This window comes from Lycium ferocissimum, chromosome 6, assembly GCF_029784015.1.
Source record: "Lycium ferocissimum isolate CSIRO_LF1 chromosome 6, AGI_CSIRO_Lferr_CH_V1, whole genome shotgun sequence".
Taxonomy (NCBI): Eukaryota; Viridiplantae; Streptophyta; class Magnoliopsida; order Solanales; family Solanaceae; genus Lycium; species Lycium ferocissimum.
Genome location: NC_081347.1, coordinates 63358721 through 63377631, shown reverse-complemented (window position 1 = coordinate 63377631; position 18911 = coordinate 63358721). Strand labels below are relative to the sequence as shown.

Below are 18911 nucleotides of genomic sequence, written 5' to 3'. Positions count from 1 at the left end.
AATTTTCAAAAATATACATACTTTTAAAAATATTTACTCCACATAGCCCAATATACAATTGCAACATTATATATAGGAGAAAATATTATACATAACATATCAACCTTGAATAAAAGATGTTTATACACAAAGTATGAGTTACGTAACATAAATATTTTTAAAAATTGACATAGAGCCAAATTTTCCCTGAAAAAAGCAAAAGTACAAAAGCAAATTCAAACTATATATAAAAAAGGATAGAAAAGACAGAATCTTTCTGAATATTTAAATAAAATCCTCAATTTTCATTTACATCCAGCCCAGTTACAACATTACAAATCCCTCACACACATCTCTTCCTAAAAATAAAAATTAAACAAAACTACAAGGACTAAAACATTAAAATTCAGATTAAACATTAGAATTAGCTTTTTGCAATAAAAGTCCTAAAACTATTTCTCCCTCTTCAATTAAGCCCCTACACTTGCAGCAACCTGCGTCTTCACTTTCGGCGGCCTACCTCTACCTCTCCTAACACCGCTCGCATCCTTCACCACCGTCTTCTCCACAACCGGATACTTACGTGGCCTGCCACGTGTCCTCCCACTCCCTCCACTCTTCTTCATAGGCACTTGTATCGGCGCGTGTGGATCACGTTCCTTCGGTGGCCTGCCACGTGGTCTCGGCGGCGGTGGGACGTATCCAGCTGGCAACGGAGCTTTAGGTTTTGGTGGTCTGCCACGACCGCGACGTGGCGGCGCGTTAGGGTTAGGTTTCATGTAGTTGTTTTTGGAAAGAGTGAGTTGACCAGTTTGTTTCATTTTGTTTAAGTGGTGTGCGAGGAGTGTACTGTGTGCTGGTGGGAGTGTACCATATGTTGATTCGATTTGTCTTGCGATTGCGGATTTGTTTGAACCGTTTTCGTCGTTCAATTCTTCTATTGCTCCCATTATCATCTACAATGAAAAACAAAACTCAATATTTAATATATGGTTCACCCAAAAAAATTAAAAACAAGAACTCAAAAATACACCCAAATTTACTTGTCAAATTGATACAAAAATTGCATCAATAAACAAGGAGTTAACATTCCATTTTCAAGCTCAGATTAATGTCCATAATTAGAAAGTGTACCCACTAATATCAACTTCTAAATCTGTAACAACCCTTAAAGACCCAAAAGATATGAAGAACAAAATGGGAAATAAAACAAAAAAAAAAAAAAAAAAAAAAAACTGTATAGTTCTACACCCAAAATTTCCTTAATTAAACCTCAAATTAATCAGCTGAGATTATGTCCATAATTAGAAGTGCACCTACTTACATTAATTTCTAAATCTGTCACAACCCTTAAAAGATAAAAAGAATAAAAGGGGGAGTAAAAATAAAGTAACTGTTTAAGATTTACTTACATCAGGGTAAGAAGGGAGAGTTGAAGGAGCTGGTTGAAGCTGATTAGTAACTTGGTTATCACTTACTTCTTCACTACTAGCCATTTTTTTTTTTTTCTTCACAGATTATATATTTCAGATAAACTAAAATTTGAGAGGAAAATATGAGTGAAGTATACTGTAGAAGAAAGAATTTGTTTTTTGGATGCAAGAAAATTAGGAGTGGAGGAAGTGGATTTAAATGGATCAGATCAAAGGGAAGAGAGAAAAGTTAGGAGCATGGGAAGAATGATCGTACGGTTGGGGATTGGATTTGGGGTTTTTAAGCGACGGTGTAGATATGTGATTGAAATGTTTCACGCGGATTGATGACATGGCTGTGTTTGTCGTTATGTACATAATAATTTCACAACTTATTTTAACTTTATATATTTGTTTAATCATATAATATTTAGAACGTATACGTTTCATTTTAGTAGAAGTGGAGTATGAAGGCATTTGTGTAATGGGTAAAGTTGTTGGCATGTGACCGGTGGAGTCGGGTTGGCGTGTCTTCATGATCTCTTACAGAAATAAAGGGTAAGATTGCGTACAATAGATCCTTGTGGTCCGGTCCTTTCGTGAACAACACAAATAGCGGGAGTTTAATGCAACCGACCGCCCTTTATTAGTTAGGCTAGAATTTTGAGTTTATGAGTTTTGAATTTTTAAAAATAGGTTTATGTCAGGATAAATTAGTTTAATTATAGTGATTTTTTAAAATTTATAAACAAAGGTCTGAGCAAAAATTATTGAAGTCTATCGAACACATAGCTAGAATTGTAGCGCCTCTACACACTAGAAAATCGTCATTCTTAAAGTTTGAACTCGGGATCTCTTATTAAAATGAATAGATCTTGTCCTTTCCGTCATAGCCCGGTGATTCTTTAGCTCATGAATCCCTCATATATTTAATCTTTTTTTTTTTGTTTTTTATGTGATACGCTTTTATTTTAATTTATTTAAAAGTGGTATGTTTATATTTAAAAGTAAATAACTCTATATTATTTATCTTTAGTAACACAATTTTATATACAATTAATGTTGATGACATGTAAAAATTGCAAGTATCAAATTATCTTTACACAATTTAGGATGAAACAAGTAAGAGCCCGTTTGGATTGGCTTATAAGTTGGCTTATAAAATTTGTTTTATTTTGAGTGTTTGGGTTTGCGAACAAAAGTCATTTTGTCTTAAAATAAACTCAAAAAAATAATTGGGCATTTGACTTACTTATCTAAAGCGACTTATAAAGTGAAAACGAACATAAGCAAAAAAAATAAGCCAATCCAAACGGGCTCTAATAGGATTTAGCTTACATTTAGTGACAGAGTAAATAAATGTTCCACTATTAAAATTGACTTTGTTGTAACAGATTGTCTGTTCAGGGGGTCATTAATTTCATTCGTTATATTACTTGTAAATAAATTTCTTTTACACAATCTTGTCTTGTATAAAAGTTATACTTTTTCATATTACCATTCTAACCCCAGATTCGGAATGAATTTTTGAAATTGGGCAAGGATTTACGTTTCTAAGCCCCCGTTTGGCCATAAAAATTATTCACTTTATTCTGAATTTTTTTTTCATTTTTTTTTAAATCAGTATTTGGCCATGAAAATTCCAAATACAACTTGAAGTTGTATTCCGAAATACCAAAAACTCAAAAAACTTGTTTTTAAAAAAAATTCACTTTTTTACAATTACATTTCACTAAAAACTATAATTTCAAAAATTATTGCCAGACACAACTCCAACTCCAACTCCAAATCCAAAATTCCAAAAAAAAAGTGAATATTTTTTTTGATATCTATGGACAAACGAGGCCTAAACCTAAGTGAAAATGACACGTGTCGAGTTTCCAGGGGCTGTTAGAATAAAGGGTGAAAGAAATGGTGAGGGAAGTGGGATGTTATTGTGTCCCAGCGAGCAGCAGATTATCAGTTACTGGATCAGCCATGGTAATGCGGGAATGTGGGTCCTATATTCTTCAGAAAAGTGAACTAATTGGACCGCCCAACCGGACCCACAATGAGATGCTGAAGAAGAGTTTTTTTTTTAAAAAAAAAAAAAGTACTAGTATTATAAATAATTTCAAAATTTTTGTACAACCAAATGCCGTTAAAAAAGCTTATCTCTGAAGAAATATTTCAAAAAACTTTTAAAAGAAACTCGATCTTTTTTATGACACAAATTTTTATTTAACTAAGCAAAAGAATTAAGGTCCGATAAACATTTAGCTTCAAGACACTAATAGCGACCTTGAAAATAATTGTATTAAACTTTTGAGTCTCGCTTGTCCTGTGAGCAAATTTTCAACGGAAAAATATTGCATAAGGGGGTTATCGTTCTCATTTAATATGTGAAGGGGGTATTGTTTCGATTTTTTAAATATTAGGAGAGTAAAGTGGGATTGACTCAGATCAAGTCAAGCACACAAGCTAACGGTTTACTTGCACACCCTATTTATAGTTAATCAATAAATACATGACATACTATTTCAAAGGGAAAGGTCAAATTTGTCTGGGAAATATGTGAATGAGCCAAATTTGCCTTCTGTCAATATTTGAGGTCAAATATGTCCTTATCATTACTAAAAATGGGCTAAATTTTGCCCTTATTTTCAAACAGCGAAAGTTTAGCCACGTGTTCGAGGGTAAATTTGAATCTTTCATATAATTCAAAGGCAAATTTGACCCTTCTTCCTAATTTTGAGTTTTTAGTTTTTATTTTTATTTTTATTTCTCCTTTCTTTCTCCCCGTCACTACCTCTACCGCCAATCGTCCTTTCTTCCTCCTTCCTCCTTATACCCTTTTGCAGCTATACATATGCATTAAATGGTATTATGTATGGCATGTTCAAGTAGTTTAGCACATTTCTTCCCGGTGACAAGGAGAGAGAGAAAAGGAAGATGGTGGTGGAGGTGATGTTAACAATGGTGGTGGGGAGAGACAAAGAAGAAGGATGAAGAAATGGTGATTGGTGGTAGAGGTACTGTCAGTGAGAGAGAAAAGAGGAATACAAAAAAGGGAAAAGAGTAAAAAACGTGCTTAATCTATGATAAATGACTCAAAAATGCCCTGCTTCCACCTATTGGATAAAAAATATCCTTAGGGGTCGTTTGGTAGGAGGATAATTTATCCCATGTAGATGGGATTAGGTAGGATAAGATGGGATTACTAATCTCACCCTTTATGTGGGATTACTAATCCCACCTTATTCCACCTTTTATCGCATCTACATGGGATTGGATGGGATATCAAAAAAGTTATTCTACTAACCAAACATATGATTAATTCCAATCCCATTGGATTAATAATCCAGCCTATGCTATCCCTCCTACCAAACGACCCTTTAATGTATTAGAAATGATTAAAAAATGCCCTCATTCCTCGGTTTCACCAACTGGATCAAATTTTCTCCTAATGTTATTTTCAGATTTAAATTGCCCTTTCATTAATGACACAATTATATGACATTTATTTAAATTTTAACTAAACACGCGGCCTTTATTTATTTGCCCACCTAAAATTCTAACCCAACCCAAAATGATCTGACCCAATGCAATACAAAACCTATCTTAAATTAATGCAGCTAAGCAATAAAATTATTTTTTCACCTCGCGCTTTCAATTAATTTCTATACCAACAGTCAAAGAAAAAAGTGGCAAAAAAATAAATAATTTTATCGCTTAGTTGTGTTAATTTAAAAGGGGTTTTGTGTTGGGTTGGGTTAGAAATTTATGTGGATCAATAAATAAAGCTTACATGTTTCATTATAATCTAATTAAATGTCATGTAATTTTGTGTAGTTAATGGAAGACAATTTTAAGAATGAAAATACCGTTAGGAGAAAATATAATCCAATAGTTGGAAGAAGAGCATTTTTTAGCCTCTCTAATATATTGAGAGCATTTTTTATCAAATAGGTCGAAGGAGGGCGAAATTTAATCCAATAGGTAGAAGAAGAGCATTTTTAGTTATTTCTAATATGTTAAAGGATTTTTTTTCCAAAGTTAAAACTCAAAATTAGGGAGAGGAGTTAAATTTGCTACTAAATTATGGGAAAGATTCAGATTCATCGTTCGTTTAAATTCGTTAATTGCAGGATATGTGGCATTACTGGGTGCTAAGTTAACAGAGAACAAATTTGCTCTATTTCACATAGTTTAGGAAAAAATTTGACCCTTTGCCCTTTTTCAAATTTACTCTCATCTCTAAATAGGGAAGAAATGAGAAAGATACGGACATGGAGTTGACCCTCCATGAGCACTCAAAGAACTCAGCTGCAGGCTATAAGATTCAAAGTGAAAGTGGTCCGTACTATCAACATCTTTTCTGATCTCTATGGTGTTTATTTTCCAGGAATATTTTTGTATTAGATAAAGTAAATGAATTGATGCCCTGTTGGCCTAATCTGCTTTCCCTTTTGGGGTTCCCAAATGTAACATCTATAGAGTTGTATGTCTAGGTCAAGACCTACCTCGATCTATATATGGAGTCCGAAATCTAAATGACCCAAAAAAAGATGAAATGAACCAAAATATCCATACAAAAAAAAAATGATACCAAAGTACCTCTAACGCAGGAATTTTCTACGTTAAAGAATTTAATCGTAATGGCGCAGTTATGTCCAATAACGCAGTAAATTACTGCGTTAAAGAAGGCCGTGAAAGGTTTAATAACGCAGGAAATTCCTGCTTTAAACAACTCCACAAAACTAGGGCCAAACCTCCATTTTCCTAACACTTCTCCATTCTGCTCCATTTTCACTCTTTTGCCATACTTTACCCCCTCATAAATCATGTCTGAACACTCCGAATCATTGTCTTATGCTATAGAACGCGATGTATGTTATTGCGGTGTATACTGCCGACTCAATATTTCAAGGACTCCAAAAAATTCGGGTCGTCGTTTTTTGGCGTTGTAAAATGCCCGAAGTGAGTTTATTTTGCAATTTTTTATAGATTTTTTGTCACATTGTCTACATTTTCTACCTTAAAAAAATAATGTTATTTGTTATTTTATTAGGCAGATGGTGGGTGCACATATTTTCTGTGGGAAGATAAAGTTCCTGCGAATAAAACGGTGGCCGCGAAGTATAAAAAAGCTCCAGTTGATAGAGATACCGTGACTGCACGAAGCAATGTAAATACCGTAAAGTTTGATTTGCAGTGTCAACTTAGGGAAGCTCTAGAAAAAATTGAACTTCTGGAGATGTTGCTAAAAGAATCGGAAGAAAAAGAAAGTGTTTTCAAGGATAATCTTAGAGATTCTCAACGCGAGACAAATGCTTTGAAAGTGAAAATGAAATTTTAGAGGATGATTTGTGGTCTCTTGTTATTATTTGTAATTTTGAAGTGTTGCATTTTCTAATGTATTATGTAATCGTCACTTTTTATGTAATAGTTTATTTGTGTTTTCTATAAAAATTTGAATCGTAGCACTTTGTATTTATGTATATAATGTTTGTCAATTCTAACACGCTTAATTAAGTAAATAATAAAATATAAGAATAAATGCAAAACTAGACATACTAAGATTCTTTAAATTAACGACATTATCATAAATTAAAAATATAATTAAAACCACAATATTCTTAATCATCAGAATTGGATTTGTCAATATCGTCCTCAGATAAATATCTTGGGTTTCTTAAGACAAATCTTCTTTTTGTAGATGTTAGTTCCCTACCGGTTGATGATGCTTGTTCTTCAACCAACTTAAGCATGTAAAATCTACAACGTTGTGCTAGCAGTCGGTTGTTCTCTTTCCTAATCCTCTGTACCGCAACCTCGCAAGAACCTTGATCAGTTCGAGACATGCTCAATGAGAATCTTGTTGCGATTGGAGCGTTGAGATTTTTCAAGTCACGAACCAGACATTGTGATTCACTGTACCGATATGCCTATTCGCGACAAAAACAACAATAATATTCACGTGAATTTGAATATTTCAGTTTGCAAAAATCGTCGTTACGCTCTGTTAAAAGGTGGGGCTTCAAATAGTCTAGCACGAATTCACTATTATCGGTTGAGGAACCACCGAAATAGCTGCTATGATTTGAGTTGTCATCACCACTGCTATTCGGATCCTTTGGAAAGAATAACGACCAATCTACATTTCTACTATTCGACATTGAATTTTTAGTAGTTTACTAAGTAGCGAAAGGCTACTTATATAGGTATCAAACTCAATAGGTTGTGGGATCATGACTATGACCCCACCTACTTTATTTAAAACAAAACTAATAAGATCATGAGGAATCAACGTCATCAGACATCTGACAGTCCGAGTACCACTTGGATGTGACATAACCTTTTCGACTATATCCAGCCCTAATGCAACGTATTTGCATTCAGTTGTTCTCTTCGCGAAAATGATTAAGAGAAAAATTTAACTCTTGTGGAGTGCCACGAGGCATTGACGTAGCACGCCTTTTTGGGCGTTTAAGTCCAAATGCCCTCAAGTTTTGTTCCAGTGCTGCAGCCTCCCAACCATGCCAATTCCACTCATATGTCATTGTATTGTTGTAATGTTGATTATATCTCTCGTTCGAGTTATTCGAGTATTCAAAATCTTCACCCAATTCTCATGTCCTACCCATGGCTTCGAATATGTCTCCTGGAAAGAATGATGTAAGATGACTAATGTTTTCAAATTGGTTAAGAACTAACATAATAACCCTATTTTGTGTGGTTGCTAGTTATGTTTCAATTACGTTATATAACACTTGCTAGTAATCATATTGATGTATAGCGCTAATTTTAGATGCGTTATGCATGGTGGATTATGACGTTTCTGAATGACAACATTGGTTGACAACACAATGCACGCGTATGACCACTTTATACACCTTTAGCGCATGGTTGATTTCTGACGTTTTTGAATGACAACACAGACTGACAACACAATGCACGCGTTTGACCACTTTATTTACCTTTAGCGCATGGTTGATTTCTGACGTTTCTGAATGACAACACTGATTGACAACACAATGCACGCGTTTAGCCACTTTATACACCTTTACGCATGGTTGATTTCTGACGTTTCTGAACGATAACACTGATTGACAACACAATGCGCACGTTTGACCACTTTATACACCTTTAGCGTAGTAAATTACTGCGTTATGCATAACGTAACAAATTTCTGCGTTATAGAAGCCAATAATTCCACTGCTTTTTCAGTAGAAATTATTAGATTCTATTGCTCATCCGTACTTGATTTGACATAAAGTTGTATGGCGCAATAATTTGTTGGGTTATATGATACCTTTAAACTCATTATATAAAGCGGATTTGGACGAAAGGAAAACACAAAATTTTATCCAACTTCTAAATTTCATCCAACTTCTGCATTTGGTACTTCTAAATTAGTCAAAAATAGAGGATGTTCCAACTTTTAGGATTTCTTTATTTTGGGATGTTCCAGCCGTTCTGAAAGTATATCGCAAAATCATAAGTAGGCAAAAGGCATATCTTGGGTGTAGGCGTGCACATGAGATTGTCTATAGCAATTGGAAGGACTCGTTCAAGACGTTGCCGAGATACATGACAGCTCTACAACACTTTAATGCTGGTACTGTTGTTGAATGAAAGCTCAAGTCGAAACCTGGTGTGGCCGGTAATATTTTTCAGTTTGTTTTTTGGGCATTTAAACCATGCATTGATAGTTTTGCTCATTGTCGGCTAGTAATATCAATAGATGGCACATATATGTATGAAAAATATGACATCAAGCTACTAATTGCAGTTGGAATGGATGCAAATGGATCTATATTCCCTTTGGCTTTTGCAATTGCAGCTAATGAGAGCACAGAGACATGGGGTCTGTTTTTGACCTACTTGAGGCAACACACTATCAAGGATTGAATGGGTGTACGTGTTCTATGAGACAGACATGCTGGCATATTGAGCAATATGTAGGATTTGCATGGGTGGCAGCTGCCCTTTGCCTACCATCATTATTGTTTAACGCATTTGAAGGCAAACTTTTAGTAGAAATATCGAAGCCCAGCACTGAACAATTGGATATTGGATGTGGGCGGCTGCAACAGAGAATCAGGAGAAGAAGTTTCATATGCGAATTGAGTTAATTAGGCAGGCGGATGAGGGGAGCCTGCCACTGGTTGAATAAAATCGATAAAGACAATGAACATTACACAATTATGAAGGTAGGAGATGGGGGATACTAACAACAAACAGCTCTGAGTCATTCAATGGCTTGTTGAAATTTGCACGGGGACTACCGTTACTGCAATGGTGAGAATGACTTTTAGGCAAGTTGTGGAGCCGTTCGTGACTGGATCAAAGGCGGCCAAAGGATTTGCGGCAGACGGTCTGAAATAGATGCCAAAACCAACACAATTATTTGAGTATCGCAAATTTAAGTGCCAGCAACACTCAAGGATGGAGTACAACTATGCAGAGTGTATACATGAACTCACAACAAGTGTGCACCAAGATCATGGAGGTAACGTTCACACAATTTGCGAGATACCAAGAACATGCACATGTGGCAAGTGGTAATCATACCACATACCACGTTCTCATGCCTTCAAGTGTTTTATCACAATGGGAAAGAATGCCTTGCAATACATGGCTTCGGAATATACCGTGGAAAATTATGCAAAACGTATGCCGGTCGGTTCTACCCACTTGGTGTTGATAGTTATTGGCCACCTGAGCCATTTTCCATGCTTGCTAACAAAGCATTTATCCGTAAATTGAAACAGAGAGCATACTCCCGTATTTCTAATGAAGTGGATGTTCCACTGGGGAGATACACTCAAAAATGCTCTTTTTTCAATTATGTTAGTCATGATAAGCGTAAGTGTCCCTTAGGGGGTGGTGGTGAAAGTACATCTCGCGGTGAAAGTACCTCACGTGGTGAAAGAAACTTTCATGGTGGCGGCATATCCTGCAGTGGGGGTACATCTCGCAGTGGCAAAACATCGAGTCATGGGCATGAATTGATGAATCTATTTTAAGTTTTTTCTTTGATGATGTATTTTAACTAGTTTCGGTTTGTTATTAATGATGTACTTTAAGTATTTTCATAATATTGTAATGAATGATGCAATTTAATTATTTAGAGATTGGTATGAATGCTGCAATTTTGACTATAAATTAATACGCTTAAATCTAAACTCAGAAAAATAAAAAATTTAAAGCTAATTGATAACAAGTTTTCAAACAAAAACTTACTTTGAGCACTTTTTAATCACTAAAACGACAACCCGAAGTTTTGCGTATCCTTGATGTATTGAGCCTACCTTATTAATCGCACAAAAATAAATCGGGTTCTATATAAAATATTGAAGTTTCGGAGTCTCGAAGCATGATTAATCTATGGCTAAAGTACGGAAAAAGTGTGAAAATTTAACAAGAAAGAGAGTAATTAACCAAAAAAAAAAAAAACATTAGAATAGTGCAGTAATTTAATGCGGACTTAACTGAGCAGTTACAGTTAAGTTCTTTAATGCAATAAATTACTGCATTACGGGTACTTTGGAATCAGTTTTTTTTTTTCTTGAGGTATTTTGATCCACTTTGTCTTTTTTTTTTTTGGGTCATTTAGGTTCCGGACTTTAAGTGCTTCAAACTTCAGCATATTAGGACCACTAGGCCTTTCTAAAACCTAGGTTTTGTTCTTCAAAGCGATTAATTCTTTTTCAACAGTCTTTATCTATTTTGAAGCGGATTCAGATTTTTAATTTTATGAATTTGATATTTATGGTTCGTTAAAGATATTAGATTCAAATGAATCCATAGGGACGGAGCCAAGTGGGTGGAAGGGTGTTTGAACCCCCTTCAACAAAAAATTACACTATATATATACACCCCCACACACACATTGTTAAAAAAAAAAAAAAAAACATATCTAGTAGATGTTGAACCCCCTTGACTTCTTCACATATTTACTTTTTTATATTTTGAACCCTTATTGAAAATCCTGACTTCGCCAATACCCATTGCCACTTGCCAAACGACTACATCCGCCACACTCCATGTAACAAATCACCCATTAGGACTTCCCTTACTAAATTAGGGCTGCTGTTTCCAATTTGAAGTAGTAATGGTATGATTGATGAGTTGATACTAGGCTTTCGGTATTTAAGGTGTTCTGCATGAACATTTCGGGAAAAAGAAAATGAAATTCTAGTCACTATGATCAGAGATTTATTTTTAACCATAGCTGAGGGAAGGAAGGGAGAAGGGGAAAATAAATGAATTTGAAAAGCTCAAAACAATTTATGAGTTTTTGTTATACCATAGTGGGGTAACATGCAAGTTCTCAAACCCACAATGACTCAATGAGATGATACTTCTTTTGTGCAATGGGCAAGTGCGCAAATAATCCTTTTGAGGGCCGTTGTTTAATGAATAGGCGAGGTTTAAAAAGTTTTTAAAGTTTAGCTGCCTTAATTAGAATTAAATTCAGAGTCGTGAGACTGAAATTCAAAATCCCAGGTCAGAAGTTTCAAACTTCAGACATACGTGTCTGAAGATAGGACTGACCATGCAATTGAATTTCAAATTCTGAGATTTAAACTTCGACATTTAGGTATGAAGTTAAGCTAAACATGCTTTCCAGCTTTGTAAACCTTGAGTACGAAGTTTGAGAGCTTCCAATCCAATATCTTGGTACTCAAAGTCACTCGTGTTAGTGGGAAGTAGCAAATACCGGGTGAATGGTTAAAGTGCACACAAGTAGGTTAGAAAATCACTGCAATAGCAAAATACAAAATTAACTTTTGGCCCTTGTGACAGCTAAAAGATGAAATAAGCTCCGGTTAGCTACTACTGATCTGTTCTTACTGATATTGCTCTTCCATTCTATGATTCTGTTGTATAAGTTGAAATGGAACTTTCATATTGTTTTGAACTGTTGCAGAGTGGGAATTTTCAGCTTCCTATATTTTGAACTTTCAAGACCCGTAAGCTTGTACGAAAGGAATTGAGAAAAAGGGAAGTAACACACTAGGCCGCTCAGCCAAGCCACTAGCCAACATACATATATTTAACATCTGTCCGCTATTTTTTTGGCTGGCAGCTATTAAAGTATCCTCAAAGGAAAAACAACAAAAGACTGACAAAAATTGTACAAATCCGTACAATTTGTTAGACTACTCCATCTTTCAGTATGATAATACAACAGCTATTGGAAACAAAACATGACATAGTCTCGAGTCTTTTTGCAAAACACAGTTCTATTTCCTGAGAGTAAACTACATATGAGCCTTATATGGAGCCTTTAAGGTTTTTACATGTTAACTGTCAGTATGATTCATCATTAGTCATTATCTCTATCTATAAGCAATTTACCTGCTAACAAAATTGAATGTATACACAAAAGAATGAGAAAAATCTTCAAAAACAATGCGCCTAATCTATCATAGGACGTTTTCCACGAGGGTCCATTCTCTGTCTTGAAAGCGTGGAAGTACTTGCAGTTGCACTAACCGTGTGGCTACCAGACGATGAGTCGCTGAATGTAGAAGGATTGGATGCACCAGAGGTTCCACCTGTATGAGACGATCCACCCGGTCTGCGAGATCTAATTCTTGAACCGGGATATCCAGGTCGTGTTGGTTCTTTATCAAGAGAACCGGGATTCTTTGATAGCATCACCACTACCTGCTGCATGGTCGGGCGTAGTGGTGGATCGGATTGAGTGCATAATAAGCCAATCTGTACGCACATTGCTATCTCATCAGGTATAGCTGATTGTGCCATTGCGGGGTCCGTAATCTCCCAGCTCCTACGCTTCTTGTAAAGCTTGTATGCCTGCAGCCATAACAAAAATCAGTCATAAACCATACCTAATCTTTGGTCGGGTAGAGGTAAAATGATTGTGTTGTTGCTAATGAGAATTATCATGTATGCACAGGGAATATTGTCTTCTCTTTGTTTTTTGGCAAATCACCATCTTGTACACAGTTAACTAATCCTGCCCAAAGACACTTTAATTTTTACATGGTTTGTATTACTGTTCTGGGTCAAGCCTGCACCTTTCTCCCACACACTTCCCCTTCAACTATCAATGAGAGATTATGTTTGCAACCCAAACATAAACAAAAAGTATGTTTTCACTCGAGGGTGTGGCTTAGTGGTTAATGAAGTACTACATTGAGAACCATGAGGTCTCGGGTTCAAATTCTAGCGGAGGCAAAAACACTAAGCGATTTCTTCCCATTTGTCCACACTTGGTGGATAGAGTTACCCGGTACTTGTGCTGGTGGGCGGTAGCAACTATTCTGTGAATTTAGTCAAGGTGCGCACAAGCTGGTCCAGACACCACGGGTATAAAAGAAACATAAACAAAAAACAGGTGGGTAAAAAGTTGATTCTCTGACTTCATGTTGACCAGCGCATAGAGTACGGGCCCAATTTACTTCATTACGCTCTGTTGCAAGGATAACTAGAATTAGATCCTGAACTTAACAATAGATTTACCTATTTGAGAATTTTTCCAGAGTTCACAGAAAAGTTGTCTGACCTCCTAGTTGAAAGCATAAAGTAATTTCTAATGCACGCTCTAGTATAGATTTCCTCCTCTATCCAAAGGAAAATCACCAAATCTCTAGCTACCAAGTATCACAACAAATAGGTCACAAAGCCTGAAGAATGATTCATTGATTTTAAATTTTGACCCACTCACCCTGAATCTATGGAAGGTTAACTAGTACCAAAGAAATATTGCTCAATCATACTGATCCATCTGCAAAATCATATGTAAGTTCTACCATATGGCTATATTGTTTTTTTCTGTTACATGTTCAAAGGGAGCTCAAATTGATCCCGAGGACTCTCCTTTTACACTAAAGATGAATGAAGGAATTGAGCAGTATTATTTATTCTTCTTGTTATCTGGAAATTTCAACATAAAGAATATTCGAACAATTTATGCGAATCAGATACCTATCTGGAACCAAACGACAATCACAATACCACAGCTGTAAACATACTATCATATCATGGTTTTACTAGCTAACCTACCTCAGATAGTTGTTGCAGTAGAAAGCAACAATTTGTAGTTTCAACTCAATTTGTTCTTTTGGACACAATGTAAAACTTTACATATTTTGACCTATAAGGGGAAAATAACAAAATTAAGCTCATTGGAGAGAAATGCCATCGTAGCTCATTAAACTTAACAAGTTTGTAACTATTTTCTAACAAGTAAAACTATCTTTGCATCCTTAATAAAATTTACCAGCAGATCCATATATTTTTGTTGTGTTTAGATATCCCTCATTCATCTACATATAATAGGAAAATTAGAAGACCAATTACACAAGGAATATCAAGACTGTAGTACCGCAGAGAAATCAAGTTCTTACCCATTCAATAAGGCTTCGAGAATCAGGATCTCTGTTAAAGTTAGAATTCTTCTGGCCACTTATGAGCTCCAGAACTACTACGCCGAAACTGAACACATCAGCCTTCACCGATAGATGTCCATACATAACATACTCTGGTGCCATATAGCCACTACTTTCAAGTTAAATTATCAAAAAGAGCAGTTAGCAATGTAGAGTGAGTAATTTTTGCAAAATTCAGCATAGTCATCACTAGACACAGGTTATAAGGTTCAATGGGATCATACTTAGTACCAGCTACACGGGTATTAACATGCGTTTGATCTTCAGGGTAGAGTCGAGCCATTCCAAAATCAGCAATCTTGGGGACCCATTTGTCATCAAGTAGGATGTTGCTAGCTTTGATGTCGCGGTGGATAATGCATTTATGTGAACCTTCATGAAGGTATAGCAACCCTCTAGCCATCCCAATAATTATGTCATGCCGTTGCTTCCAGTTGAGTACATCTCGCTTAGCAGATTCTAATACAAAAAAATTAAGAGTCAGTACTAGCTTCAAAAACTATTAAACATCTTTCTTCTGCTCTAAACTCGAAAAGTTTAAGAACATTCACAAAGTATAGAGTTTGTTGTTGCTAGTAGAATTATAGTAAATCCGAGCATAGAATTTCAAATTGCTTCTGACGGTAAGTTCTACACGAGGATGTTAAGGCCCTCTAATGTTGTCAAATTCTTGAAGTAAGAGGAGTTTCAACAAAATAATGTCAAAAATGGAACAGGCAAAAGTGGCATCCAATGATGAGGTTGATGAAACTGGAATGAACACAGTGGGTAGGGTATCAATCCGAGCAAAAGCAAAAAAAAAATGTAGGTAATTTCTTTCCAACTGCCTAAGCCTTGGTGAGCTGAGTTACATGATAGATGTACTGAGATAGGAGGATGCAAGTGTCTCGTGAAGTAAATGAGGTGGACACATGCTGGCCCAGACACCAAAGTTATCTAAAAGAACAAAGAAGTCAAAAAGGACAGCCACAACTTTGTTCCTGGATGTCAAGAGAAATTTAAAAGTTAACGGCCCATCGCTGGATTTCAAGGTAGATATGAAATTAGAGTTTGTTAAGCAACCAAAACACAGGATTACAGAACAAATGAGGGTCTCTAGTGATTTCACATACTGACACAGAGATCATGAACTAGATTTTGGATAACATAACTGAAAGAACAAATTTCTGGACCCAATTGCAAAGTGAAAATTCTTATCCAATTGAAACCAGAAATCCTAGTATATTTCCAGCAGGGGCAGAGCTAGAAGCCAACATACGGTTCAGCTGAACCCAATATCTTTAGTTTAAACTGTATATTGGTATTAAGAATTTCACTAAATATGTACAAAAATTAAATTTAGAACCGAGTTACTAACACCTGATATCACTATCCTAGAACTCAAAACTCATAAAAGTTTAAATCGTGGCTCCGACTCTTTAATAAACTCACTCCTCAAAAGACTGACAAAGGCATTTCAATTTAATAGTATATCCAAAAACTAGTAGATCTAAGAAGATAAAACTACTAAAACTTACTGAAAAGGATCTTGTCAAGGCTCTCATTAGCAACATACTCATAAACAATTAGCTTCTCTACACCATGTGCACAGTACCCTAACAAATTCACAACATTTCTATGTTGTACACGTGCCAACAACTTTGCTTCATTCTTGAATTCCTTCATCCCTTGCCTTGAACTATGTGAAAGCTTCTTCACAGCTATTTGCCTTCCATCACTCAATTGCCCCTATAAAAAATGACCCCAATTTTCAAGAAATCTTTAGTTTCTGTTCAATACCCAATTCTCAAAAAGACTCAATCTTGTTGAATTTTTTCAAGAAATGTTGCGTTTATGTTCATACACAATTCACAAAAAGACTCAAACTTTCTTAATTTCTTCAAGAAATCTTGAGTCTTTGTTCATACACAATTCACAAAAAGACTCAAATCTTTTTGAATTTTTTCAAGAAATGTTGACTTTCTGTTACTTTTTTCATTCTTCAACACCCCACCTCACGTCCACGGCTGGACATCTGGAGCGTGAGCAATTTCATTTGGGAGCCCAACATGGGTTCTGCTCTGATACTATGTTAAGAAATAGATCATAGCACTAACTCAACTCCAAAAGCTAGCTTATGAGGGGAGGATTGCCCAAGTAGTCTCCCATCTCATTAACCACCGATGAGATTCTCTTGAGTTTTTCAAGAAATCTTGAGTTTTTATGAATATTTTTTGAAGAAATCTTGAGTTTCTCTTCATACCCAATTCACAAAAAGACTCAATCTTGTTGAATATTTTCAAGAAATCTTGAGTTTTTATTCATAAACAATTCACAAAAAGACTCAATTTTGTTGAATTTTTTCATGAAAGAGTTTTTGCTCGTACCCAATATAAAAAAGACTCAAACTTGTTGAATTTTTTTGTTTTTACCTTGAAAACAGGCCCAAATCCACCTTCACCAAGCTTGTTATCTGGGTGGAAATTTTTGGTTGCAGTAACAAGAACTTCAAAAGGGAATTGCTTCTGTTCTTGTGCTGCAATGTTCTCCAAGTCATCTTCATTTCTCCCTTTTTTCATAAGCCAAAATCAGTATAAAATAATAATAATAAAAGAAGAGATAATCAAGATTAAGGGTACTTACTCACAAGAACTTTTGCTTACCTCTATTGGACCTTGAGAAGAAAGGTTTCAACAAGTTTCCAAGAAAATTTTTGGGTTTGGTCATAGCAGGTACACAAAATAATTTAATCCATTAGAACACTTATAAGGACATTGTACGAACTAAGAAAATAGAAAATTATTAACTTCTCTATACAAATTTTAATTTAAAGTACTAAAATTTTGTTTTAAGATTGAGATAATTGGTGGCTTTCTGTACCTATCATCTATCATTTTAATCAATGAGAAACAGCAGAGAAATGCAGGACCATATGCTAAACAAGGAACCGTGTGTATGTGGAATTTTCAAACCAAAACAAAGAAAGGGGGTGTGGCGCGGGGGGGTGGGGTGGGGTTGGGTGCGTGGGGTGAGATAAGCTAGAGGTCTAGTATTCATATTTCTTGTACTTACATATCTGCTGATGTCTGTATTCATATTTCTTGTATTATATTCTCTCTCTGCTGATGTCTGTATTTTAATTTATGTGAACCTATTTTTTTTTAATTCATATCAAAATGAATGAACTCTTTCTTACTTTGAAAAAAATTCAATTTATGAAATGATTTACAGCCACACAAATAGTCAAGACTTATTTTGAACCACAAGTTTTAAAAGTCTTCACTCTTTCTTAAATATCGTGTGCAGTCAAATGGGTTCACATAAATTGAAACGGAGGGAGTATGCATTTGCTGATGTGTTTATACTAGGGCTTGCGGGTGCTTCGCATGTTGCAGCTTAGGACTAGAAGAACAGAGTTATTTCTCATAAGGTCACTCAACTATTCTTCACTTAAACTTTATTTTGTAACTGGAAAGTCAATCAACCATTGTTATTGTAACACAAAAGTCACTTAACTTTATTTTGTAACTAGAAAGTCACTCAACTTTCAACTTTGTAACACAGAAATCACTCAATTCATTTTAGTCAACTTTTGCTGACGTGACTTTTTTTTAGAAGTTAAATCCTTATTTAATATACTCACCATTTTTACTATTTGGTGATCCGCCCCACTAAACGGATCAGCTATCCAAATTTTTATAAAATCACTAAGGACTGAAATTTTACTAGTAATTTTTTACTGGTAACGTGACTGAATTCTCCTCCCTACTCAGGCCTTAAAATTTTGCCTCGAGTTCGTCTGGTTACTATGATACTATTGTTAAGCTATTTGCAAGTAGTAACAGTTCTTCAAGGAAATTTATACATTTTATTCATAAAATATTATTCAAATCAACCGAGTCTAGTTGTACCTTTGTTCTTCTTTTCATCTATGATGTTCTCAGAATACAATTTCCTTGAGCAAGTAGCTTGAATTTTACAAAGAATACCATAAGAAGTTGATAGTGATTGCAGGGAAAGTAAATCCCACATCGATAATCAACGTTTCAATTCACTTAGTTAATGCAAGAGCTTGGAAGTAGTGATTTTGTTCAAAATTACTGTAAAGCTCTACAAAATTTAAACTATTGAT

At 35.3% G+C, this 18911-nt stretch overlaps 2 protein-coding genes across 3 annotated transcripts; both read right to left on the bottom strand.

Moving 5' to 3' along the window:
• Nucleotides 1–245: 245 nt before the first annotated feature.
• LOC132059996 (HMG-Y-related protein A-like) lies at nucleotides 246–1594 on the bottom strand. Its single transcript, XM_059452840.1, has 2 exons — nucleotides 1392–1594; nucleotides 246–935 (listed from the first exon to the last, which is right to left on the bottom strand). The coding sequence occupies exons 1-2, from the start codon at nucleotides 1473–1475 to the stop codon at nucleotides 450–452; spliced, it is 570 nt and encodes a 189-aa protein (XP_059308823.1). The 5' UTR covers nucleotides 1476–1594; the 3' UTR covers nucleotides 246–449.
• A 10919-nt stretch (nucleotides 1595–12513) lies between these two features.
• LOC132059995 (cysteine-rich receptor-like protein kinase 43) lies at nucleotides 12514–17715 on the bottom strand. 2 transcript variants are annotated; one of them, XM_059452837.1, is made up of 6 exons: nucleotides 17443–17715; nucleotides 17212–17348; nucleotides 16318–16528; nucleotides 15025–15259; nucleotides 14759–14912; nucleotides 12514–13202 (listed from the first exon to the last, which is right to left on the bottom strand). In XM_059452837.1, the coding sequence occupies exons 1-6, from the start codon at nucleotides 17504–17506 to the stop codon at nucleotides 12801–12803; spliced, it is 1203 nt and encodes a 400-aa protein (XP_059308820.1). In that variant the 5' UTR covers nucleotides 17507–17715; the 3' UTR covers nucleotides 12514–12800. The 2 variants fall into 2 exon arrangements, with proteins under 2 accessions (XP_059308820.1, XP_059308821.1); XM_059452838.1 differs by having other exon boundaries at nucleotides 14759–14909; nucleotides 17443–17713.
• Between the last annotated feature and the right edge of the window lie 1196 nt (nucleotides 17716–18911).

Bases quoted from the DNA above. Each gene is read 5' to 3' on its own strand.
- LOC132059996 (XM_059452840.1), bottom strand. From the start codon at position 1,475: ATGGCTAGTAGTGAAGAAGTAAGTGATAACCAAGTTACTAATCAGCTT. The intron at 936-1,391 runs GTAAGTAAATCT...TTTTCATTGTAG, and splicing joins CTCTCCCTTCTTACCCTGAT to ATGATAATGGGAGCAATAGA.
- LOC132059995 (XM_059452837.1), bottom strand. From the start codon at position 17,506: ATGACCAAACCCAAAAATTTTCTTGGAAACTTGTTGAAACCTTTCTTC. The intron at 16,529-17,211 runs GTAAAAACAAAA...CATTTTTTATAG, and splicing joins GATTTGGGCCTGTTTTCAAG to GGGCAATTGAGTGATGGAAG. The intron at 13,203-14,758 runs GTAAGAACTTGA...TTATGGCTGCAG, and splicing joins CTCGAAGCCTTATTGAATGG to GCATACAAGCTTTACAAGAA.